Source organism: Staurois parvus, unplaced genomic scaffold (assembly GCF_062004578.1).
Source record: "Staurois parvus isolate SC_StPar_1 unplaced genomic scaffold, SC_StPar_1.0 ptg000217l, whole genome shotgun sequence".
Classification (NCBI taxonomy): domain Eukaryota; kingdom Metazoa; phylum Chordata; class Amphibia; order Anura; family Ranidae; genus Staurois; species Staurois parvus.
This window is the reverse complement of record NW_028318013.1, coordinates 1,360,855-1,388,259: the sequence shown is the minus strand read 5'-3', so window position 1 is coordinate 1,388,259 and position 27,405 is coordinate 1,360,855. Positions and strand designations below refer to the sequence as shown.

The 27,405-nt window shown below is 41.3% G+C and overlaps 1 protein-coding gene across 1 annotated transcript in view; it reads left to right on the top strand.

Annotated features, from left to right (window-relative positions):
* Window positions 1-27,177, top strand: part of TMC5 (transmembrane channel like 5) — a 195,401-nt gene extending 168,224 nt beyond the window's left edge. Inside the window, exons 18-22 of the mRNA XM_089679055.1 lie at window positions 3,392-3,565; window positions 6,628-6,706; window positions 11,324-11,422; window positions 19,616-19,658; window positions 23,754-27,177. Coding sequence (XP_089535181.1) covers window positions 3,392-3,565; window positions 6,628-6,706; window positions 11,324-11,422; window positions 19,616-19,658; window positions 23,754-24,175 — 817 coding nt within the window. The 3' untranslated portion in view covers window positions 24,176-27,177. The remainder of the gene's footprint in view (window positions 1-3,391; window positions 3,566-6,627; window positions 6,707-11,323; window positions 11,423-19,615; window positions 19,659-23,753) is intronic.
* The last annotated feature ends 228 nt before the right edge of the window (window positions 27,178-27,405 follow it).

Sequence of the window (27,405 nt, the reverse complement as noted above, 5' to 3'; positions counted from 1 at the left end):
TACATTTTGGGAGATAAAAGGTAATATACTATAAAGTGGTGTTAATCTGCAGACTTAAGTGTTTAGGGTAGCCATTTTTAACTATGGTTCCAGGTCCAGTCTAGCAGATGTGTCGGCTGGTCCCTGAAGGAAGCCTCACGCTGATGCCATTGCCTGAAAACGTTCTTCTGGATCCTGAGACACCACGACCCTGGACAGCCAATAGGAAGTGTCCATATATCACTGACAATTATGTTGGCACCTGTTGGACTCTACCTCCTGTGCAAGGAAGGAGGAGGAAACTTGGTACCAGACTGTCATGTGATTGTGGATTTAGGAGCGTAAAAGGGGCATTTACAGTCAGGTCCATAAATATTGGGACATTGACACAATTCTAACATTTTTGGCTCTATACACCACCACAATGGATTTGAAATGAAACAAACAAGATGTGCTTTAACTGCAGACTGTCAGCTTTAATTTGAGAGTATTTACATCCAAATCAGGTGAACGGTGTAGGAATTACAACAGTTTGCATATGTGCCTCCCACTTGTTAAGGGACCAAAAGTAATGGGACAGAATAATAATCATAAATCAAACTTTCACTTTTTAATACTTGGCTGCAAATCGTTTGCAGTCAATTACAGCCTGAAGTCTGGAACACATAGACATCACCAGACGCTGGGTTTCATCCCTGGTGATGCTCTGCCAGGCCTCTACTGCAACTGTCTTCAGTTCCTGCTTGTTCTTGGGGCATTTTCCCTTCAGTTTTGTCTTCAGCAAGTGAAATGCATGCTCAGTCGGATTCAGGTCAGGTGATTGACTTGGCCATAGCATTACATTACACTTCTTTCCCTTAAAAAACTCTTTGGTTGCTTTTGCAGTATGCTTTGGGTCATTGTCCATCTGCACTGTGAAGAGGCGTCCAATGAGTTCTGAAGCATTTGGCTGAATATGAGCAGATAATATTGCCCGAAACACTTCAGAATTCATCCTGCTGCTTTTGTCAGCAGTCACATCATCAATAAATACAAGAGAACCAGTTCTATTGGCAGCCATACATGCCCACGCCATGACACTACCACCACCATGCTTCACTGATGAGGTGGTATGCTTAGGATCATGAGCAGTTCCTTTCCTTCTCCATACTCTTCTCTTCCCATCACTCTGGTACAAGTTGATCTCGGTCTCATCTGTCCATAGGGTGTTGTTCTAGAACTGTGAAGGCTTTTTTTAGATGTCATTTAGCAAACTCTAATCTGGCCTTCCTGTTTTTGAGGCTCACCAATGGTTTACATCTTGTGGTGAACCCTCTGTATTCACTCTGGTGAAGTCTTCTCTTGATTGTTGACTTTGACACACATACACCTACCTCCTGGAGAGTGTTCTTGATCTGGCCAACTGTTGTGAAGGGTGTTTTCTTCACCAGGGAAATAATTCTTCGGTCATCCACCACAGTTGTTTTCTGTGGCCTTCCGGGTCTTTTGGTGTTGCTGAGCTCACCGGTGCATTCCTTCTTTTTAAGAATGTTCCAAACAGTTGTTTTGGCCACGCCTAATGTTTTTGTTATCTCTCTGATGGGTTTGTTTTGTTTTTTCAGCCTAATGATGTCCTGCTTCACTGATAGTGACAGCTCTTTGGATCTCATCTTGAGAGTTGACAGCAACAGATTCCAAATGCAAATAGCACACTTGAAATGAACTCTGGACCTTTCATCTGCTCATTGTAATTGGGATAACGAGGGAATAACACACACCTGGCCATGGAACAGCTGAGAAGCCAACTGTCCCATTACTTTTTGCCCCTTAACAAGTGGGAGGCACATACGCGAACTGTTGTAATTCCTACACCGTTCACCTGATTTGGATGTAAATACCCTCAAATTAAAGCTGACAGTCTGCAGTTAAAGCACATCTTGTTCGTTTCATTTCAAATCCATTGTGGTGGTGTATAGAGCCAAAAATGTTAGAATTGTGTCAATGTCCCAATATTTATGGACCCGACTGTAGATTTTTTTTTTTTATTTTGATACCAGTGATTAGTTGCAGGGGGAAGCCTAGAGCTCACCTTTAAAGATCTCAATAAATTCATACAAAATTTTAACATAAAAAGATTTTTATTATATAAAGTCTAGTAAACCTCCCTACAAAGATACTTCAGAATTGAGATAGGAATATAAGTAATATCACTCAGATTTTTTAATAAGGATCAGCAAAGACTAGACTTACTCAAAAGCCTCCTGTTGGAAAATAGTACTATAAGACCTCTTAGAAGCAGGTTTAGGGGACATCGGTGTAGAATTGGAAGAGTCTGAAAATGTATGGCAGATATCAACAAGATGAGGTCTGGAAGTGGATGCTACCTTTTCCCTAATGGTGTCTCAAATTAACAAGAATGCTGCTTAATACCAACATGGCATGGAGTCAGTGCTGCTGTGTTCAGAGCAGTGTTCCAAACCATTTGATGTGTTGCCTTGCTATTGCCCATGGTTGTTTGAGCATGCAGCTTTGGGCCAATTTCAAGCACATTTTCCACATCTCCTTGTGAATGTAATACAGTTATTAACATTTTTTTTTTATTTAAAAGTATCATTTATTAATGTTTAAGGCATACACACATCCAAAAGAAAAATAATAAGAAAGGAACAAACACACAAAAAAAGAATTTTCAGTTTTTCCAGCCATCTAGTGTACAAAAAGAAACGAAGAGAAGGAATAGCAATATTATGCAGCAAAGTCATATATAAAGCCCCACATGTAGGACAGTAGAGCTCCCACTGTAGCATTAATGCAGTATAGAGTATAATGCATAAATACCCTTGTGTAACATTCTAAAAAAATCTGGGAAAGGTTTTACAGGCAGCCGGCATAATGCATCATGGGAGGATAGCTACAACAATCTATACATTACCAAATTAAATGGGGCAAGACCCGGAGTGGCCAGCCATGCCTCCCAAAGTTTCTCAAATTTGCCTGGGCACCCACAGTGTTGGTAAATTAAGCGATCGTATCGCAAAATGATTCCCATATTCTGTCTCACATTCTCCATATTCTGGGTATTTCTGATTTCCAAAGCACAGGAATGGCCTTGCGTGCCTGAAACAGAGCTTTAACATTGTTAAATGTAAAGGTTTTAACTAGGTCTGTGCTATCTTCCTCTTTCTTCTTCCTATCAGATAGGCAGCCCAGCAGCCAACTGAAGTTTGATTGACAAGCTGACATTACTGCTAAGCAGTGGTTTAATGACGCCAGCCTGCAATGGGAAGTGCTAAAACCTTTAGGATCAAATAAAAGAATTCACAAACAATATTCACTTGAAAAAATTGTACATAGTGAAACATTATGCCAAACATACTAAAAAAATAGTGTCAGGCCTACATTTTTTTAATGAAAGACAACCTTTTTATTTTAGACGGAATCCTTCCAAGACATGTGGCCCCTTCAGGAATCTGGCCACTCCTTATGAATCCATTGATACCTGGATAGATCAGATAGTCCACTTTGATAATGCCAAATGGGTAGTATGGATATATCACAACCTAATTCAAAGTGTTCTCTTCTTCTACATCCTCACCCTGATTGTTCTGTAAGTATACAATTCTGGTTGAGTTATATTGTTGTTTTTGTAATAGTTCTTAAACTGCATCTAAGCCCAAAAACAACAATTTGTAGCTTACCAGTTTTCAGGTTAGGTGGACGCATTTGTATTGTTTTTTCATTTTTTTCCCCTTTTATTTTGACCTGTTAATCCTATGAATAACACACTACCTGTTACTGGGTGGCTATACTCACTCCTTGACTTTTCTATGAAGGGAGACCAAACCCAAAAACAGCTATTTAAAATAGTGTAGATTTCCAGTCATCAGATGAGGTGGCTGCATTCATTTTCTTTTTTTTTTCTTTCATTTTTCCTTTTGTTTTTAACTGTTAATCCTGAGAATAACACACTGCCTATCATTGGGCAGCTACATTCACCACGATATCTATGGATTTTCACAAGAAAGATATGATTGTCTTAGATTCCAGTTCATTTCAGAGAAAGCATTTCTGGCAAGATCAACAGGTATTTTCTGTATTTGCTAAAAATGTTCTTAGCCTGAAAAAAGAAAAGCAATGCAGCCATCATATCCAAGGACTGAAAAGTTAGCAGCTAGGCCATATGCTAGTGGAGTTTTAATTAAAAATTTAAATTTTAAGAACATTTATTTGTTTTTCTAATTTTTAGTGGGGGTCAAATTGACAGTTGTTTTACAGTGACAAGAAAATTTGAAGGAGAAGGATAGTACATTTTTTTTTTAATGAACAAATTTATAACAGTGTATGTGATTTTTGTTTGTGCAATTACATAAGCAGTTACAACCATTATACACATTGTTAATGGTGTTCCAAAGCACACAAGATACTGTGTGAATTTTGACAAAATTGAATGTTAAAAGCAAATAAATTGTGAAGTACTTTTAAACTAACTTTGCCCAGTCCTAAAATGTACAAAGAATTTTTGCATGAATGTTCATTCAAAAATCTACTAGTAAACAGCTAGCTTAAAGCTGAATACACATGGTCCGAATATTGTCCAGTTCAGCAGGAACCGGCTGACATTCTGACCATGTGTACAGCTGTCCTTCCAACTGAATGTGTGTAGCAGGCTTAACTTTTCTATTAGATTTCTTACCATGACATACAGTTATGCATAAAAGTTTGCATACCCTGGCAGAACTCATGAAATTTTGGCATTTATATTGAAAATATGACCGATCATAAAAAAAAGTATTTTCTGTAAGTACAGTGATCATATGAAGTCATTTATTATCACATAGTTGTTTGGCTCCCTTTTAAATCATATTAACAGAAATCACCCAAATGGCCCTGATCAAAAATTTACATACCCTGGAATGTTTGGCCTTGGCACAGACACACAAGGTAACACATAGGTTAAAATGGCAATTAGAGATTGATTTCCCACAACTGTGGCTTTTTAAACTTGCAATTAGTGTCTGTGTATAGTCAATGAGTTTGTTAGCTCTCATGTGGATGCACTGAGCAGGCTAGATACTGAGCCATGGGAAGCAGAAAAGATCTGTCAAAAGACCTGCAATACAAGGTAATGTAGCTTTATAAAGATGGAAAAGGATATAAAAAGATATGAAAAGCCTTGAATATGCAAGTCAATACCGTTCAATCATGCTGCTCTGGAAAAAGACAGTGTGTTTATTTTTTAAGGAGCACAAAATGACAATACTTGAACAAAAATGAACTGCATGCCTATTGTAGCCATGCTATTCTTTTTTGACATTGGCGCAGTAAAGACTTCTTTCTGGCAACTCAACCATGCAGATCATTTTTGTTGAAGTATTGTTGTATTGTGCGCTTTTTCCAGAGCAGCCTGTATTTCTCCTGAGGTTACCTGTGGGTTTTTCTTTGTATCCTAAATAATTCTTCTGGCAGTGGTGGCTGCAATCTTTCTTGCTCTGCCTGACCTTGGCTTGGTATCAAGAGATCCCAGAACTTTCCACTTCTTAAGAAGTGACTGAACAGTACTGACTGGCATATTCGAATACTTCTTTTTATATAATTTTCCTTCTTTATAAAGCTCCATTACCTTGTAATGCAGGTCTTTTGACAGTTCTTTTCTGCTCCCCACGGCTCAGTATTTAGCCTGCTCGGTGCATCCACTTGAGAGCTAACAAACTCATTGACTATTTTATACAGACACTGAATGTCATTTAAAAAAGCCACAAATGTGAGAAATTAACCTTTAATTGCCATTTTACAGGCAAGCTGTTGAACACAACTGTAGATTGGAAGCAATTTGTAGCTGTGAAAGAAATCCCCCTGTCTGTTTTTTAGTCTCACAAAGCAACAAAGAAGGATACTCCTCCAGCCTATTTGCAAACATCAGGTCCCTTTATTGTCAGTATTATTGACATTTATTAGAGAACTGAAGTTCATCCCTACCCTAATAAATACACAGACAGAATGTCACTCTATCTTGCTAGAGGAGGTGCAGTACCATATCTTCTAAAAGGTGAAATAACAGCTCACAACTTATAAAATGTGGAGTAATCCAGAGCTTTTGGTTATTGCAGTAGATTCCACAAGCACATAGGCTAGATTCACACCTGTGTGGGACCGGCACCTGTTCCTGCAAGCACCCACACAATGAAACACAGAAGATGCGGGTGGGTGCCATTCATCCTAATGACAATCCACCCACACTGGAAATCTCACTTGCACTGGGAACCACACTGTACTTGAGGTTCCCATGCAGGCTTTGATTCCAAAAATAGTTCAGAGTCCTTTTCCCTGTGTTTCAGGAGGCACGGCAGCCCATTCAAATGAACGAGCTGCCCTGCCTGCACAAACCTTTGCTCACACAGCTGCACATATGTGTACCTCTGGGTTACAGTCAATGGTGTTCCTCGTCCTGATCCAGCTTGTACTGCATCTATCACAGGCTACACGCAGGCAGTGATGTGGAATTAGCTGTCCACCTAGCGGTCCCACAGGTGGAAACAAACTGGCTTCCCCAGATAAGAAAAACTTTACACTGGGCAGGATGTGTTAGAGGGGGAATGGGAGGAAAGTATAGGCAAAAAACATTTTTAACAGTAAACCTTGAGTGGCAAAATTATTTTTCTTCACTTGCAGAATTATTTGCTATCTTAACTGGCAAATTGTACAAGGCAGGAAGATTATGGTGAAACATCTCTTTGAACAAATGGCTAATGTAAGTATGTGTTGACAGTTGTATTTATTTTTGTTAATTAAAGCCCAGCTCCAGGATATTACAACCTCCCTCTCACCCTCACCTCCCACTTTCCTCTAACTCAGAGTTTCTTAACCTTTTTACCTTCGAGGAACCCCTTGCAAATGTCTGAGATCTAGGTATAACAACAATTATTCTTAGAAAGTCCATTAAACAATAGAATAAATATTAAAACTTACCTCCTGAATGTGAAACTTGTGCTCAATTTCAGGTCAAACTTCAGATAAGCAGTGTACAGGGTATCATGGGGCAGAGCATTATACAGTACAGGGGGACCAGGGGAGAACAGCATAGGGGGGCCAGAAGGGAACAGTACAGTGGCCCAGGAGGGAACAGTATTGGGTGGCCAGGAGAGAACAGGTAAGGATAGCCAGGAGGGAACAGTATTGGGGGGGAGGGGGGCAGGAGAGAACAATACGGGGGGGGGCAGGAGAGAGCAGTACAGGGGGAATAGGAGGGAACAGTACAGGGGGGCCAGAAGGGAACAGTATAATACAGGGGGGCCAGGAGGAAACTGGAGGTCACACAATACTAGGATCTGTATCAGTTTACCTCATGCAGAGTAGCACAGGGAACCTGCTGGATTGTGATTGTATCTCATGCGCTGATTCCCGCCAGCCCTCCTCTCTTGTTCCTTCTGAGTGATGTCACGCACAGGTTCCTGGGATGGACAGGAGGGGAGGACTTACTGGGATCAGTGCAGGACAGTGATGTCAGTTGTTTTCCTCAGGACTCTGTAGCCTCTCAACTGTTTGGGGATGTGATCTATTGTTCACCTGCTTGTGATGAACAGAAGATCATGGCGGAACACCTGTTGAGAAACACTGCTCTAACTAACCACTGATGTGAAAAAAAAAATTATTTAAATGTCCATTTTATTTAAAGCAGAAATAAATCCTCTTATCCTTTACAGCCAAGAAAGCTGCCATCTTAGCTTTTGTTGGATCTGCAGTTGTCATGGTGCTGCTCATGTGATCAGTTATGACACCATCTGTTTGGTGGCTTGACAGTTTGGATGAGAACAGAAGCAGCTGTGACAGATATCATTCATGACATATTCATGTAAGTGGTTGTAAACCAGGGGCGGACTGACAACTCATGGGGCCTCCGGGCAATAGGGTATCATGTGGCCCCTGTGTCCTTGCCCAAACTCAAAAAAGCCTAAGAAAAAGGTACCAGGGGCATCAAATGGGTCCCCCTACTGACCTCGGGCAGTGCCCTAGTTTCGAAATGGTCAGTCCGCCCCTGTTGTAAACCCTTACATATACCCAGTAAAGTGACAAGCATTAGACAATACACAGAAATTAAACCCATCCTCCTACATACGTTGTAGCTGTGTATCTGCAGCCATTTCTTCTGTAGATAGTTCAGAATTCACAGATCAAAGAATTTCTCTTTAGTTCTCTCAGTAGGGGCCGGGGATGTGAAGTCTTCACAGAGCCGACAACTATGAGTCCTATATGAAGGGAAGAGACACACACCCTTCATACAATATGAAGAACAAGTAAAATTGTGGATATGACTCACAGGCTGAATGCCTTTTCCAACTCTTAGTGTCAGCAAAAACTGCCAGAGGCGACTTATACTGATAACAGAGGAACCAGGCAGCAGAGAGAAATCACATTCAGAAATTGAAGAGAGACAAGTACACACTATAGAGGGATATGCTTTTTTCATATTTCATGTCTGAGGTTTACAACCTCTTTATCATAGTTGCCAACGTTTCCTTACTATTTTTAGGGACACTTTTTATTTCTGTATATCCAGAAAAGCGGTGTGGGTGGATTATCATTTTAATTGGAGGGACATTCAATTATGGGTGTGACTCAACATCAGTTGTGAAAAATGTGGTGTGCGATGATGGATGATGGCGTCAGCAAGAACTGACTGTGAGAAATTGGGTTTAAAACTACACTGTTTAATCTCTCACAGTCAGAACAATGCTTCATGAAAACAGAGAACATAGAAGCTGCACTTTTTTAAAAAAAATTTAGATAGAAGTAAAAAAACTCAATTTTCATGTGGCACTGTCCTGACTGAGAACCTGGACAGTGTAGTTTTAAACCCAATTTCTTACAGTCACTGCTAGTGCTACAAGAATAAAAGGAGAGATATGCCCATTGCATTTTTTTTACTTCTATAACAGCACAGCGCTTACCTCCATTGCTGACACTTTACTAGTAGAATGAATGGGGGCTGAGGCTGGCTGCACACCCTCCCACTAACTCACCCTGCTTTGGGGATACTGGGCATGCCGGAGTCCTCACTGTCATCATCTGGTCCGAGCTGCTGGGGGGAGGAGGTAAGGGGAGGAATGGGTCTCCAACACTGTTCTGTGTTGCTTACTTCCCAAAGCTTAGGCAATCCAGTGACAGGTCCCAGCCTCTTCTACATTGCTGCGGTGGAGTGATACAAAAGCAGCCAGGAGTTTACTTTATTAATAAGAAATGGTGGCACAGCAGACTACTCCGCCGCTCCTGAAAATGGAAAAATAATCCCCAGTGGGCTGCGGACCCCCATTCCCCGCTGAGCAAATTGGACCAGGAAAGTTTAGAGTTTTTTTAACTGCTGTACTAGGCTCTTAAAGAATTAGAAACCCCTAGCTGCTGCTGCCCCCACCCTGATCTCAGTTTTCCGGGACATTGGCTGGGACACAGCAATGGCGGGTCTTCTTTCAAATATTTGTGACTGTCTCGGGCAATCCATGACAGTTGGCAACTATGCTTTATTATAACTGTTTTGGGAAACAGTCACATCAATGGGTTACGTTCCCTTTAACTGAAGCCATGGGTACATGATGATCCTTCTCTCTTCTTCTACTTACTTCCTGGAGTCCTTCTTTAGGTGTCCACATCACTGTCTGCTTGATGTGCACACCTGGTATTGATAGATTCAATACTTCCAGTGGCTGAGGGTTCTCTGATAGGCTCCAGAGGCAAAATAACTCACAGGGGCAGTAAGGGTAACAGTGTCCAAGAAGATAATGAGCAGGGAATAATTTCTGGTCCCCAGGGCAGGATATCCCAGAAGAAAAATATATTTGAAATATATTTTTAAAATATTCTTCCCAAATATATATATAAATATATAATATATACAATTTTTGCCATATTCAAAATATATTTCAATAAATATATATATATATCTACTGCAAGTTGAAATGCGTTTTTATATATTACAAAATATATGAAAAATATTTTTTTAAATATATTCTTCATATTTTTTTTACATAGAAAAAAGTAATTTTAACATATATTTTTACATATATTTGTAAATGCATTCCAAAAAAATTGATTTTTATTTTTAAAGACACACAGTATATTTGAAATGTATTTTTTAAAATATTTTTCATATATTTTGTAATAAAAACACATTTGAACATGCAGTATATATATATATTTATTTATTGAAATTTATTTTGAAAAATATTGCATATGGCCAAAATTGTATAGGTGTTTGCAATCAAGACCAAGGAGTAAGGTGATTTAATTCTTTCCTGTTGGATATATTATATATTCAACAGCACTTTGCAAAATACAGTGAACCATTAACACTTCACAGCAGGTTAAACGTTCTATGGACTAGATCTACTCAATGCTGTTTCTCAGTAGCCCATTGCCAGGCCTGAGTTATGTCACATAGCAGACAGTGTGGTGTCTAGTAGTGTGCAAGAACTAACTTTCCAGTAAGGCTGAATTTGCTCAGTATCATTGCTGAACAGTGCAATTGGCTACAGTGCTATTAGTAGGTAAAGGCATTGTGCAGGGAGATTTGTTTCTTTTTTTTTAAATAGTAGAAAGACACAATGAAACAGCAGTGATTGCCATTTGTGCAATTAAAAATAAGGAAACCTTTTAAAGGGCGAGGGAAATTTCTTTTAGTTCCAAATTTGTGTAAAGAAGGAATACACACTATTGTGATTGCTCATCCCAGCAGGAGATGAGGGACTTTTGATCATGAAAATCTAGAATAAATGCAAAGTATAAATTTTCTTCTGTTTTTGAGGCCATTTTTTGCCTCCAGGAAATCTGACCTAACAGAACAATTGATGATCTCAGTAAAGCTCTCTGGGTACTACAGGAGAAAGGTGAAGGCTCTTCAGACTGCAAAGTTCTTAAAAACTGGACAGAACAATTCAGTATAGAGACCACTGAAATATATGCAGTAACTCACAACGAGCAGTGGAACAGCTTTTCAGATTGTCATATTTAATAGACGCTGTACAGTTCCAGCATATTTTGCAAAGAAATTGTATCACTAATTTACACGTGCATATCCTTAATCAGGGGTGTCAAACTGGCGGCCCTCCAGCTGTTACTTACTCATGCTTGTAACTCTCAGTCTTGCAATGCCTCATGGGACTTGTAGTTTGGCAACAGCTGGAGGGCCGCCAGTTTGACACCTGTGTCCTAAATGGTCAGGTTTATTAGATGTTAGCACTACTAGCCCAGCATTTTTAGCCTAAAACTGGAGGAAAAGGAATCCAAACAATGTCCGTATATATAAATGTTGGTTGTTACATAAGTTTTATTACATTGTATTTCATTCTTGATGTTTGGGTATGCATGGTCTTTGCAGGAAGGAAAGAATAAATACTTTTTAATTCAACAACTCCATAAAGCACAGAAGCCAAATGTTCTCGATCATGGAGTACCGCAAAGAACGTCACAGCGACAGGTTAGTTTCTGACCAAAACTGAAAATACTTTCAAGTCAATATGCATGTATTTATGCAGAGCAAAGTAAGCTGTAAAATTCTGTAGCAAACATGTGAAACCAAAAAAAAAAACAAATGTAGTAAGCCAGGATAGGCAACCTTTTGAGCCTACAATAGTTTGTAAGATATTAAGAGTGTCAGACCATACTCCATTAGAAATCAAGGGGTCCTGTAGAGCCTGAAAGCCCCCCAGTGTCTTACCATACACTTTTACAAGCACAGGCACCCCCTCATGTTTCTGCACAATCTTCCTGACACTCACCATACCTCCTATCTTTTGAACTTGAGGAACACGTCATAAAGACTAGGCCCTGATGCGCACATAGCATACACTGTATAAAGTGGGTTTGATTACATAACACTGATATTTGGCATGGATTAAAAGGTTGTGCCTACTCGTGTATATATTGCACACATATTTCGTAGTCCCTGTCCCTTCAAATATAACTTAAATACAGTGGCACAGATAAATGCCTTACAGATACAGATAAATCCCAGTACAAATTTTTTATTACTCCCGCTTGTGGCCCCTTGGATGGCATTTGTACCCTAAGTACTGGCAGGGATACTTTTGAAACAAAAAATACTCTAAGCATAGCCAGAGCCCCTTCCCTGACCTCATGGAGTCACTCCACTCTGTCAAGTTCCAGGGGTCTTGGTAGCCTTGGACAGGGTGTTCCGTGTCTGAGATGCTAAAAATACAGTGCTGTCCTCCGTGACAAGGTAACTGAAGCTGCTGAGTGGAGAGAGCAGAGCTCTGGAAGAGAAATGGGTTCACATTAATTGACTGCAGTACTAGCACTACTGATGAGGGGGGGGGTCATCAATGCCCTCCACCCCACATACAATGCAATACATTTTAAACATATTGTATTGTACATACTAGTTTTCCAGCTGTCTTTTGTTTGGTCACATGACTGGAGATCTTCTCCAGCAGTGGGTTGTCTTCAGTGCTGCAAAGAACAGTCCTCATATTATGATGTTGGTAGCATTCTCCGCAGCATTTTACTGTGAGCTGAGGCTGACGTGATGACACCCCCCCATAGGGTGTGTCCTTAAAGGCCTGAGCTCAAAGGAATACGACTAGTGTTGCAGGATGGAGAAGGGTGCAGAGGGAAGCATTGATGACAATATTTTTTTTTTCTTTAACAGGAGTGGGAAGGCCAAGGGAATTTAAAAATTTAGTTGAACTTTGAATTTGATTGCATTGGCCTTCCTGGATAAGTCATACAGTTTTTTTTTTGATTGCTCCCCTGCTTAGCTGTTTGTTGGAAAACAAAAAGCTAACAATTTTTTTTATATATAGGCTCCTTGACCTTGGTGTTATGCTAGAGTTATTTAGGTGTTATGTCAGTCAAATTGTGCACATGTGCAACCACTTCACCTCCCATACATGTTCACCCCTTATGGTACCAGAGAAATTGCTACATTTCTGCTATGGACCTGTTTATTTGGGAAAAACTTTGCCATTACTTAGGATAACAAGGCAATACATATATTGTTTTTTTTTGTTTTTTTTTGGGGGGGGGGGTTAAGGACAAATAAAACTCTCTTTTCCTGATATTGCCTTGCAACAATTATTTTTTTTTTTCGCAATCCTTAGACAACAAAACACACAAAAACATACTTTTTATTTTCTTTTTTGAACAGTGTTAGTTTGAAAATAAAAAATAGTGTTACAGCACATAAAAAGTGTGCATTTTATAGGCCAATTTGTCCCATTTAACTGACACTAAGATTATATGATTCTGGTACAAAGTAGTGCAAAGTTATTTACAAATTAAATATTACTTTTTTGTTCAATTTTACACTTTTTTTAAATGAGAAAGATGTAAATAAATGGTAAATGTGTAAAAATACAAACAAAACAAAAATAAAAAAAGTTTAAATTTAAATAGTTAATAAAATAGAAGCAGAAAAAATAGTTGAAGGGAGAAGGAGAATAAGGAGGTAACTAAGGCTGATTAAAATAAAGGGTTAATAAGGATTTAAATCGAGGAACATATTATTTAAAAATCCTTGATCTGCAGATGATTGAACAGAACAGGGGCGGACTGACAACTCATGGGGCCCCTGGGCAATAAGAGATCATGGGGCCCCTGTGTCCTTGCCCAAACTCAAAAAAGCCTATGAAAAGGGTACAAGGGGCATCTCATAGGGCCCCCTACGGATCCCGGGCCCTTGAGCAGTGCCCAAGTTTCCAAATGGTCAGTCCGCCCCTGGAACAGAATGATAAAAAAAAGTAACATTATGTTATATTTCTATATGGGTCTGAGCAAATGTTGTTTATGAACATTGCATCAGACTGCTTTTTTTTTTTACAGATGCAGCTGCCAACACCTTCTCTGAGTATACTGTAATCCCTGCTTTGATTAATCAAAGCCAACAATTGCTGTATGCTGGGAGGGGGGCCCAGCAGCAGGGCAGAGAAACTAGAGGTGCTACAAACGTTCTGTGTACAATGGGCTTGCTATTCATGCACCAAAAAAATGTCATCAATGCCTGAACTAGTTAAATAGTTAAGATTGTCTTAAAGCAGTAATACAACCGTTGCTTAGCTTCTGTGTGTTCAGCCATTTACAACCTGAGCCAAACTTTTTAATCAGCAAACAGAAAAGGGAAGATTTTTTTTTACCATATAGTAAGCAGGTACAGTTTTATTGTGCCCTTGGAATTAATTAATAAAGGACAAAAACACATTAGCTGCTAGTTCTCATATAGTGGTTTCACTAATGGGTGAGTCACTTGGGAACAGGAAGGGCATTCAGAATTTACAGGCATGACTCTCTACATAATTTTTCCAGGTCAATGACTGACAAGATTGTAAAGTTTTTATATAAAACCTACCAGCAACGGCCAGCAGAGAGCGTGTCCCCCAAGCACCTCGGGCCTCCCGGCTGGCCTATCGGATCCTGAGGAGCAGTCCTTTTTGCTACACTAACCAATAAGAGGGACATTCAGATGCTTGCCCAAACCCTGCGGCAGGCCTTTAAAGAGGAAATTCATGAGGTTAAAGACACCCTAAACTCTCTCACTGTACGGGTAGATGGGCTTTCAACAAATCAAGTGGCGGTGGAGCAGAGGGTCTTGGCCCTGGAAACCACGGTGTCAAAGTATCGGAATCACCTGCATTCCCTAAACCTGCATCAGGATGATCTTGAGAATAGGAGTAGGAGGAATAATATTAAACTGCAAGGTATTCCTGAAGCTACGTCCCCTCCGCACCACGGTGACAGCCATATTGAATGCACTATTAGAGCACCCAATGAGGCCCTGGAGCTTGATAGGGTCCATCACATCCAGGGTCCTGCTCCCATGGATGACGGTCGCCACCAAGATACTTTGTGTAGAGTGCATTTTTACATCATAAAGGAGGAGATCTTGTGAAGAGCCTGGCGCAGGGGTCCTATGGACTTTAATGGGGCATCTAATCAAAATCTCTCTCACCGCACCCTACAGATGTGATGCATCCTGAAGCCTCTTTTGGGCAAGATGCGAGAAGCTGAAGCTACCTATCGATGGGGTTTCTCCTTTTTCCTTTCAGTTCGTAAAGGTGATCGTTCTCTGACAGTACATACTCCAGCTTAGTTGCAGGATCTCTTTGATCTGCTGGGGGTCCCATCTATCTCGGTCCCAGATTAGACAGCCCTGGACTTACTTGTGCAACCTACTCCATTGCCGCAGCGGCCTCGGGCAAGGAGGAACAGATTCATACCTGATCGTTCGGATCCGTGGGGGAAGGAAGTATGACTTTCCTTTGGCTGTGCTCTCTAGGCCTCTCCATTTTCATGCTGGAGTTGTTGCCTATCGGCCTGTTTTGCAACGTATATATTACGCTGTCAAACTGTTTCTGTTTGTCTCCAGGAGCTGTGGGGGTTTAATTTTCCTGTTTTGAGTTGTTTAAAGTTTTGGTAACCGGGGACTTCTATATGGGTGGCTTGAGCTTTCCTTTCATTCTGGGTGCCTGACTGCTACTCTTGTTCTCTCTGCTGTTTTTCAGCTTTTCTTTTCTCCTTCTTCTCCCCCCCCCCTTTTTTTTTTCTTTTCCTCCTTCCTTCCTAGTAGCCATGTCGGTACTTAATTGTGTTTCTTTTAATGCAAAGGGACTGAATAGCCCCGAGAAGAGGACCATGATTTTGCGGGAGTTCTGCCGTTTTTGAGGCAGATTGTGTTTGTGCAAGAGACCCACTTTCAAACAGACAAGTCTCCTAAATTCTCTAATTATAGATTCCCCCTTTTGTACCATAGTACTACCCCTGATTCCAAGACGAAGGGGGCGAGTATCCTGATTTCCAGAACAGCAGCATGGTAGCCTATTGATCAGAAAATTCTTTCTTAAAGGGGATCTTATAGGGGCCTAGAGTAACTCTGGTGTCGGTCTATCTTCCTAAGCAGGCTCAGTTGACATTTTTAGAAGACATCCTGAACCACTTACAGAATTTCATGGAAGGCTGTGTAATTCTGGGTGGGGACTTCAACTTGGCCCTTTTTCCTACCCTTGTCTGCGGCATGTCAAGAAAGCTTTGGTGTCTTTTAGATTGGTGGATGTTTGGCGTATTCTGCATCCTACTGACCGGAATTACTCCTTTTATTCTTTTCCTCATGACAGTTATTCCAGGATAGATTACCTCTTCTTTTTCCAGTCCCTGCTTCCGGAAGTACTTTGATAGCTACTCAAACTATCTTGGATCAACCGTAAGTCCAATTACTCTGGACTTACGGTTGGGGTCGGTGAGGTTGAAACCCTGGTCGTGGAGGCTCCATGCGTCATTGTTGAAGGAGGGCCCCATTTTGGAGGACCTTTCACGATCCCTGACTCAGATTTTATCGGAGAATGATACCCCGGAGGTTTCTCCTACTCTTCAATGGGAATCGCAGAAGTGCATCATGAGAGGAGTATTTATTCAAAAAGCGTTGGAGTTGAAAAGAGAATGTCTGGCCCTACTTCAGCATCAATTGGAGGTGGTGGCTGCCCTGAAGCGGACTCATAAGAAGTCCCTGGCGCAGGCAGTGGCTGGTGAACTTCGGACCCAGCGGAGCAAATTGGCAGATTTGCTTATGCATGATACTAAGTCCAAATTAAAAAGGCTGAGCTATGAACTTGGGAATAAGCCGGGTAGGTTGTTAGCGCGCTCTCTGCGGGAACTTTCTATTAGAAGTTGCATTCCCTTCATTGATAAAGGGCAGGGACAGCGTGGCTATTCCTTGCCTGAAATTCTGGAGGCTTTCCGCTCTTATTACTTCATGCTCTATAATTTGCATGCTCTGCTGACACCCAAACAGCTTGTCGCCAGACGGAGGCAGATTGGGGAGTATCTAGCTGCTTCGGGTCTTCCTACGATTTCTTCAGAGGTGACGAACTGTTTGAGTGCTCCAATTGCGTCCGATGAGTTCTTTGGCGCAGTTTAGCTTCTTAAACCCCAGAAAGCCCCGGTACCTGATGGTTTCAAGGGGGATTATTATAAAGCGTTTGCTCCCATCTTGGCGCCTAGATTTGTGGCGGCCTTTAATTCTCTACTTGAGGGCAATTCCCTGCCTTTTGGATTCATTGAGGGTGCATATAACTGTCATTTCGAAGGAGGAAAAGGATTCCACTCATTGTCAGAATTATAGGCCCATTTCACTTTTGAATGCAGATCTGAAGATATTTACGAAGATCCTCTCCCTTCGGTTGTTGCCTCTTCTCCAGGAGCTAGTCCATCCTGACCAGGTGGGCTTTATGCCCTGAAAAGAAGCTAAGGACAATACTTCTAGGGTCCTGAATGTCATTCATTGGGCTCATTCCCGTAAGCTACCCCTGTGTCTGCTTTCTGCAGATGTGGAGAAGGCTTTTGCCAGGGTGAACTGGCTTTTCCTGAAGGAAACGCTCTGATATCTGGGGGTGGGACCATGATTTCTTACATGGATCAATGCTATATATTCTCACCCTTTAGCTGCCGTCAACATGAATGAGGCCACCTCTGCTTATTTCTCTTTGTCTGATGGGGCTCGCCAGGGTTGTCCTTTGTCACCTCTGATTTTCATTTTGACTCTAGAGCCCCTTTTGCGTCATGTGTGTCTGAATCAGAATGTTAGGGGGTACTTATGGGTAGGACGGAAACATAAGGTGGCCGCTTTTGCCGATGACCTTTTGTTCTTTGTGGCAGTCTTGTTATGGATCTCTTTCGAATTTCAAAATTAATAGTCATAAGTTGGAGTTTATGAATGTCTCTTTGCCCAAGAGTAGATTTCAAGTCATCTGTGCCTCCTTTCCATTTCAGGTGGCTTCATCCTCATTGTCATACTTGGGGGTCAAGATTACCCATACTCCAGATCAGTTGTTCCAAACCAATTTCCATCCTGCCCTTGATGCTATCACGGCAGATTTGTGCAAATGGAATGATCTTGCCCGCTCTTGGATGGGTAGGAATGCCATACTTAAGATGAATATCATGCCCCGACTTTTATATTTTTTTCAAATGCTTACATTTGCAGTCTCTGTCGTTTTTGAAGAAAGGGGAGGGGTGTCTTTTTGCGTTTCATTTGGGCGAAATCTCCCCCTCGAATTTCTCACTCTTATTTGTCGTTGCCCAAGAGCCAGGGAGGGATGGCATTCCTGGACCCCGTTATATACTATTAAGCGATACATCCGGCTAGGATCCTCTCCTGGTGTAGGGATGGCGGTCTTCAGCAATGGGTAGAGATAGAGCAATGTGCAGTGGACACTCCTCTTCATTGTGTCCTGTGGCTGGATCCCAACAAAATTCCGTTCGTCAAATCCCATCCTTTGCTGAGCACTTCTTTGGGGGTTGCGAGGTGTTGTGCGGGGGCCGACCTGTCCGATCCACGATATACTGCTTATATCCTGTTTTGGGTAACCCTTGCTTTCTGCCAGGGATTTTGATCTTTATCTGTTGGCAGTAGTTTCCTTCTTTGAAACTTTACGACCGGGCCACGGATGAAGTCCCCGATGGATATACAGGGCATGTTTGTCCTTCCTTCCTAGACAGTTGGAGGCTACAGCAACTTGTTAATTTTTTGTCTTCCTTGACTCATAGGGGGTTGAACTTGGATCCTAGTACTTCTTTTGAGGATCTTTATGTTAACCCTGAGCCCACCTCACATGCAATCTCGCTAGCCTATAAGTTGCTCAGTCAACCGACTGATAAGTTTGTGCCGCCGTTTCTTCTCAGGTGGGAGGAAGAGTTGCATAGGACCTTTCTGACCAAGCAGAGGGACCATATTTTGTATTTTGCCCATCGTTCCTCTGTGACAAGTAAATACCAGGAATTGGGATATAAATTGCTCACACGGTGGTACAGGGTTCCGATCATCCTGCATAAGATCTTCCCTGAGGTCACGAAGGTATGCTGGCGTTGTAAGGAGGATGGTTCGCTCTTACATATATTTTGGTCCTGTAGGAAATTGACTGCTTTTTGGGTGAAAGTTAGGGATCTTTTTAAACACCTGACTAAATTTGATCTGGGGGATTACTGTACGGGATATCTGCTGCTCCTTTCTGATCTTTCTAGGAAACGTTTCAAACAGCTCTCTGGAAGCAGGAGGCTCCCCCTTCTATCTCTGTGTGGCTATCTCGGGTTGAGGTCATACACTCAATGGAAAATATTATGGCCGTGGTTCGAGGTCAAGAGGCTCAGTTTCTCCAGAGATGGGTCCATTGGTCTCTCTTTACCTGCTCCAGTGAATATGACTCCTTGCTGCACTCAATGGCTTGAAGTCCCTTCGTCATTTTCGTCACTCTCGCTTTGCCTTTTGCTGTGTCCTTTCTTTCTTCCTCTTTTCTCTTCTTCATTTCCCCCCCCCCCTTTTTTTTCTTGTTTCCTTTCTTTGTTTTTTGTTTTTTTTTCTGTTTTCTATGCTGTTAGTGTTTGCTTATGTTTAGCATGCTGGTCTGATTGTATTGACTCTCGACCCCGTGTATTATGCAATGCTGTTTTTGTGGTTGGCGATTGATTTTATATGTAACTGGACTGAACCTGGTTCATGGTCTTTTATAGTGACATTCATCTACTTGCCTTATTGTTGTCTGTATGTCCCGTGAATTGTTTATATAAATAATGTTAAAAAAAACAAAACTACCAGCTACTTACATTTGTATTGTAGACGTTATCAGCTGTTTTAAATATTTTATTCAAATATTTTATTATTTTCTAGATTCAGTCTGTCAGTGAAGCCCCAGACACACAGCTTGTTAATGGTAAGTTACATAAACTACTAGTTCAGTAGGGACCAGTTGAATTTCAAACAGTGTGTAGCCATTCCTATTTGACACCAGTCCTTCAATTTGTGTCTAAAGGACATGCTTAAAAAACTGTTGTCTTTTAAAGTGGAACTTCACCCAAAAGGAAAAGTTGTGCTTGTTTTCCTCCCTCCCTCCCCCCCCTTTACATTTGACACTTATTTTTTTTTGGGGGGGGCATTTCCCACGGGGATCAGCTAAGTGATTTGAGTGGAAGTTCACCACCCCCTTGGCCCACAGCCTTCTGGGCACATCACAAGTCCCAGAAAACTAGGGGACCATTCACAAAGTGCATTCACAAAGATGCCGGTGCCTGCACACGAAACCCATTGAAGAATCGGCTCGGGTGAGGACAGCACTGGACCCCTTGACAGGTAAGTATCCTTATATTAAAAGTCAGCAGCTACAGTATTTGTAGCTGCTGACTCTTAATTTTTTGGAGGGAGACTGAAGCTTCTCTTTAGGTTCTGCTGTCAGAATGCAATGTCAGGGCAGAGGGCATTCCTCCATCCACTTTTTGTATCCAGTACAACACAGGCATTACAGAGGTCAAGAGTTGGACAATTTGAATACCATAATTTAGAATGAGACATGGTGGTGAAAACTACGAAATCGCAACACACTCTTTATCAAATTTTGAAGCCACATAGAGTATGTGGGTATGTATAAGGGTAGAGCCTTGTTTATCAAAGCCTTCCAAACTGTATGACCAGGTGCCAAGGTGCTCTTCCACATCAGAATAATGGGTTTCTTAACATAATAGAGCAATAACATGAGGAAAGTACGAATGGCTATAGTATCCACTAAACATATGAGACATACTGTACAAAAACAAAGGGAGTGAGAAAGATAGCAGTAACCGATTGAATACAGGCCAATAAACCTGTGCAATATTGTTTAATAGCTAAACCCATCTACCTTGTTTGTGTGGATGGAATAATTGATTCGTTTTCATTTGTTCAGCCTGCTAGATGAACAGAAAAAAAATTAAGTGTATAGCCAGCTTTACTCAATAGTTTTGTTTATACAGGAGTTGTATGTAGCACATGTAAAGCATGCCTGCTAAACCCACTGTGGAACCTAAGGAGGTAATCCTGGGCATTGTATAAAAAGGATGTTTAATCCTGTCTTCTCCAATCCTCCATATCTTCTACTGTCCCCAATCCATCTGCTGATAGAACAGAGCCTTGGGGCAAGCTGCACATGCTTAGTTTGGTGTGTATTGCTGGAGAGTGTTTTTTTTTTCTTGGGTGAGTGCATGTGATCAGCACAGGGTCAATCAGAGCTGTCCAGACAGAGGGTCATAGGACAATCAGGGGAGATTGAAAACTCCTCCTACTATCTTTAACCAGTGCTCTGCTAGACACTGATAGAAATCAAAAGACTGCTCTAACTACTGATGAGAAAAGGTATTTAGTAGTTTATATTTCCTAAAATAATTGCATTTCCATGTTATGTGTACTGTGGGAGACCACATATAGTGATTGCATGATCCTGGGTTAACTAACACTTTAATATACATGAACGAGAGACAGATTTTTTTCCCCAAAAGATGCTCTATATACTGTACAGTCTACTACTCCCCAGCTCGCAGAAATGAAGTAGAGGACTAGTTCTTATTTGATCCACACAGACTAATGACCCTTCGCAGCAGACCTGTCTGCTTGTATTTTCCCTGTCTGGTGTATGTAAACATACCCCCACATCATGAAAGAAAAGTTAAAGGTATGAAGAAGTGGTAGAACTAGGAGCTTGTGACATTTTAGAAATGGAAAGTCATGTTTACATACCTGTAAGAAAAGTATATGTATATACTGTACCAACAACAATGTTCACATTAAACAGTATGGAGTAGTTTTACTAAAACTGGAGCACTGAGAAGCTGTGTATGGGAGCCAATCAGCTTCTAACTTCAGCTTGTTCAATTAAGCTTTGGCAATAAAACCTGAAAACTAATTGGTTTCTATGTAGAGTTGTACCAGATTTTTCACTCTCCAGTTTTAGTAAATAACACCTATGTGTGAATAAGATAAAGGTGTCAGGGCATCTTGCTGACACTTAGCTGACTGCTGAAGACACATTTAAAGCATTCTTCAAATAAGTAATACTACTTACAGTCATGGCCGAAATTGTTGGCACCCTTGATATTTTTCCTGAAAATCAAGTATTTCACACAAAAAAGGTATTGCATTAACACATGTTTTGCTATACACATGTTTATTCCCTTTGTATGTATTGGAACAAATATAAAACAGAGGCAGAAAAGCAAATATGACATAATGTCACACAAAACCCCAAAAATGGGCTGGACAAAAGTATTGGCACCCTTAACTTAATATTTGGTTGCACACCCTTTGGAAAACATAACTGAAATCAGTCGCTTCCTATAACCATCAATAAGCTTCTGACACCTCTCACCCGGAATTTTGGACCACTCTTCCTTTGCAAACAGCTCCAGGTCTCTCTTATTGGAAGGACACCTTTTCCCAACAGCAATTTTAAGATCTCTCCACAGGTGTTCAATGGGATTTAGATCTGGGCTCATTGCTGGCCACTTCAGAACTCTCCAGCGCTTCTTTGCCATCCATTTCTGAGTGCTTTTTGACGTATGTTTGGGGTCATTGTCCTGCTGGAAGACCCAGGATCTTGGACGCAAACCCAGCTTTCTGACACTGGGCCCTACAGTGCGACCCAAAATCCTTTGGTAATCCTCAGATTTCATGATGCCTTGCACACAGTCAAGGCACCCAGTGCCAGAGGCAGCAAAACAACCCCAAAACATCATTGAACCTCCACCATATTTTACCGTAGGTACTGTGTTTTGTTCTTTGTAGGCCTCATTCCGTTTTCGGTAAACAGTAGAATGATGTGCTTTACCGAAAAGCTCTATCTTGGTCTCATCTGTCCACAAGACGTTTTCCCAGAAGGCTTTTGGCTTACTCAAGTACATTTTGGCAAACTGTAGTCTTGCTTTTTTATGTCTCTGTGTCAGCAGTGGGGTCCTCCTGGGTCTCCTGCCATAGCGTTTCATTTCATTTAAATGTCGACGGATAGTTCGCGCTGACACTGATGCTCCCTGAGCCTGCAGGACAGCTTGAATGTCTTTGGAACATGTTTGGGGCTGCTTATCCACCATCCGGACTATTCTGCGTTGCAATCTTTCATCAATTTTCCTCATCCGTCCACGACCAGGGAGATTAGCTACAGTGCCATGGGTTGCAAACTTCTTGATAATGTTGCGCACTGTGGACAAAGGCAAATCTAGTTCTCTGGAGATGGACTTGTAACCTTGAGATTGTTGATATTTTGCCACAATTTTGGTTCTCAGGTCCTCAGACAGTTCTCGTCTCCTCTTTCTGTTGTCCATGCTTAGTGTGGCACAGACAGACACACAATGCAAAGGTTAAGTGAACGTCTCTCCTTTTTATCTGCTTTCAGGTGTGATTTCTATATTGCCCACACCTGTTACTTGCCCCAGGTGAGTTTACAGGAGCATCACATGCTTGTAACATTCTTATTTATCCGCAGTTGTGAAAGGGTGCCAATACTTTTGTCCAGCCCATTTTTGGAGGTTTGTGTGACATTATGTCGAATTTGCTTTCTTTCCTCCCTTTTTTTGTTTTGTCCCAATACACACAAAGGGAATAAACATGTGTATAGCAAAACATGTGTTAATGCAATACGTTTCGTGAGAAATACATGATTTTCAGGAAAAATATCAAGGGTGCCAACAATTTCGGCCATGACTGTATTTACTTATGCAATACTTGCTACTATATTGCAGACTGAGAATTAACCATTTACTTAACAGAATGCAATTACTTGCAATGCATTGATCATCTAGAAAGCAGACTGAAGCATGTATCCAAGAATGCATATGTGTGGGTGTGGGTGTTGGGGGCGGGATTAGGGGGGGGGGTGTTATCACCTAATTCTTTGACTCAGATCTGTAAACACCTTTAAGCTGCACATTTTATCATACTTCATTGCAAATGTGGTTCCTAATTATTTCTGTGACATTCCCTCACAAATCTGCATTTTTCTTCCTCACAGAACCCAAACCACAGTTCCCTCAAAGTAGCGGTGCCTCCAGTTCCCTGGCATTAGCTATGAGGGCAAGGCAACAAGCAGAACTAGAAGAGGACTCCCCACCAATGAACAGTAAAACACCCAGTAATTCTAATACAATTGCTCAAATTAAGATGGCAAGGCAACAGTCTGAACGTGACACAGACGAACTAGGCTACATTGCAGAACCAAGTGCTATAGAGAGGGTAATGAAGGCCAAGCAACAGGCTGTGTACCAAGAGCCACAGCACAACACAGGACCATCCAATGCTATGGAGATGGTCATGAGAGCCAGGCAACAGGCTGAATATGAGGAACAGCAACCAAAGTATGCAACAGATGCTATGAAGATGGCAATGAGAGCCAGGCAGCAGGCTGAATATGAGGAACAGCAACCAAACTATTGAACAGATGCTATGGAGATGGCAGTGGGAGACACGTATATGGAGGAAAACAGGATGCAACAAAGATGGAGCTAAGCTGCAACAGAAACCTAGCCAATAACTGTGACAGCAAAACTAGTGAGGGAAAAGATAATTCAAAGCATTCTTACTCTGAAGATAAAAGGCCCACAAGAATTGTTCTTAGGCTGACCATACATTATGCAATTGTCTTTCCTTCAAACATGGGTTGACTTCAGTACAACCAGCCTGCCCAGAGATAGATTCAAGTTTGGCTGGTTCCTGCTGACCCAGACAAATTTTGATCTGTCTATGGCCAGCTTTACACTTGTGTTTTTTTGGTGATGTGAAATAAACTGCATGCAAAAATGTATTTTAATATCTATGCCATTATAGTTAATTGCCCTGATAAATTTTCTTCAATGCTATCAGCTATAATGGAATAGATCTCATTATGAATGAATTCCAGGTAGGGCAATTTTTACATCATTACATTGGTCCAGCTTGGTCCAGCTGGAAGTCACTGTAGTAGGCACCGCTACTCCAGTGTACTCCACTAGCTTCCGGGTCCAGTGCCGAGCAGCTGCCTTGCTGTATTGTGAACACAGGAGATCGCTCGCTCTGCACAGGTGGAATTCAGGGAACATGTTTAATTTTCTTAGTGAATAGGAGGTGTTCTCTGACTGGATGATGTGGAGAGGTGGGGTGGTGACATTAAATCTCCACCTTGTCTAATGGAAAGTGTTCTCTGAATGGTGTCCATGTTGAGCACCTCCTGTGTTCAGTGAGCAGCACGAGACCCAGAAGCTAGTGGAGATCACTGTAGTAGTTGTTCCTAAAGCTGGAAGATTTCCAGATTCCAAGGGTATCCTACCAGTATGGCACATACATACTTACAGTGGTCCAAGCTGCACCAATGTAACTATGTAAAAATTTCCATATCTGGAACTCAGCTTTTAAAGGCATAAGTGTGATTGAGCATTCACCAGTGGATCCACAACTGACCTTAAACAAAGCTCATTCATACATGATCTAGTCATTTTAAAGTACATAAAGCAGGGATTCAAGGTAAACTAGATATTTATCTAGTCCAGCCATTCTCACTAGGGTTCCTCCTAGAAGTTGCTAGGTGTTCCTTAAGCTGTGACTGACCTCCCATTTGATTGTACCTGCATAGGTCACGGCTCCATACTACTTGGCAGAGACAGCTGCTTGACACTAATGATTTTTTTAGCTGTCTGTAAAGATGGCATTCTTTCCTATTAGCCACTGTATTGGTCATTTTCCCACTGGCCACCAATAAATTGATTTTTAGAGGGGTTCTCTGAGATCTGAAAATTATTTCAAGTGTTCCTCTGGGGTTAAAAGGATGAGAAAGGCTGATCTAGTCTGATGATACTCATAATGTAGCTTGCCACTAGCATTTACCCAGCAGCCTTTGATTTTCTTTGATTTTCTAAGCCCCCCAGGTTTTATTATCTGTTGATCCTGTCAGTAAGTGTGATATTTTTCAACATCCTTTAAAAGACAAATAAGGGAATTTGCTAAGATTTTAACAGCCAATATCTGGAGCAGTTGTGCATAGCAGCGAATCAGATTCATTTTTAAAGCTTAAAGCTGGCCATAGACAGTTTGAATCTCAGCCGGTTCAGCAGGGACTGGATGAAATTCGAGCCATGTATGAGAAGGCTGAATGTATCCAAGTTAATTGATCAGCTTGGGTACAACCAGTCTGTAGGGTTTTACATGCGATTATTGCATTAATCACTGTGTTCTCCCAGCGGGGATGGCTCCCCCCACTGAGAAAACACAATCGCTCAGCAGGAGGGATTCCCCCATCAACACAGTCATTGTTGACTGACTGAGCCAACTCTTGGATGCAGAAAAGAAAATTGTGCTGTCTATGGTCGGATTTACTGAACAAGCTGAAGATAGAAACTGATTGATTATTATACACAGCTGCTCCAGATTCTGTCTGCTCCAGTTTGAGTTAATTTACCCCAAAATCTGTCCAGCAAAAGTGGCAGGTAGTGGGTTGGGACAAACCATCTAACACTGACAGGGGTGCTTATAATGGTTAGCTTTTTTTAATTTATGTAAACCCATAATCCCAAGTGGAAAAAAACTGTTGCTATAACTGCTTAAATTGTTAGCTGAATATTGGCTTTAAAGCGGAACTCCACCCAAAAGGGGAAGTTCCGCTTTAAAGACTGGTCCCCCGCTCCCCATTAAGGATTGGCACCTTTGGGGAGCGGTTAACCGGATTTGACAGGTACCCGCTAATACTTCTGCTGTGATCACCTAGGCAATCGGAAGCAGAAGTTGTCCTCCTACCCTCTCTCCCCATAGTCTTCTGGGACACGTGACAGGTCCCAGAAGACTACGGGGCCATTCAGGAAGCTCAGCGCTGCCTGCGCATGCTCAGTGGGCACCTGTCTGTGAAACTGCAAGCTGTCACAGCTGGGTGCCTACACTGAAGATGCAGGCACCTGGAACACCAGACAGCTGGTGAAATGGGCTGCGGGGAGGACACCGCGGGATTGTGGGACAGGTGAGTGGCTGTTTTATAAAAGTCAGCAGCTACAGTTTTTTTACTGTGTGTGTGTGGAACTCCGCTTTAAATTGCAAAGTCCATATAAATCTACTTGTCCACCTAACACACTTTTGATTGGTTGATAGTGCTGCTGTCTAAGGGTGGCTACAGTGTTCCTCAATAGGGAGTGGAGGAGTGAGTGCAGCCACCATAAGACAGGAAGTGTGTTACTGGCAGGATCACCATGTTAAAATAAAGGAAAAAAAGACTGAAAGGAAAACCAGTGCATATAAGGACTGGAAAGCTGCAATGTATTACATATTTGTTTTTGGGTTAAAGTAGACTTTAATTGATATTTTTGCATGGAAAGGTAACTTGTTTACATGTTTTCTAGTAACAATTTCATGATGTGCAAATAATTTAAAATATAAGCTGGTATGATTACTTTATTTATTAAATTATATCTTAATATATATTCACTGTTTCTTTGAATTTGTTACTCTTATATTCTTTTGTTATATACAATCTGGAAACTGGGTGTGTCAATATATAGCATGTTAGTGGCTAACTGAATATTATTTAGGCTAATTTTCTCAGATATTACACAATGAGATTATATTGATAATTGTGATAACTAATATATGCATGCTAGTTTAATGAATTGGGCCTGGAATTACTTTAGCACATTGTATCTGTCATGTTC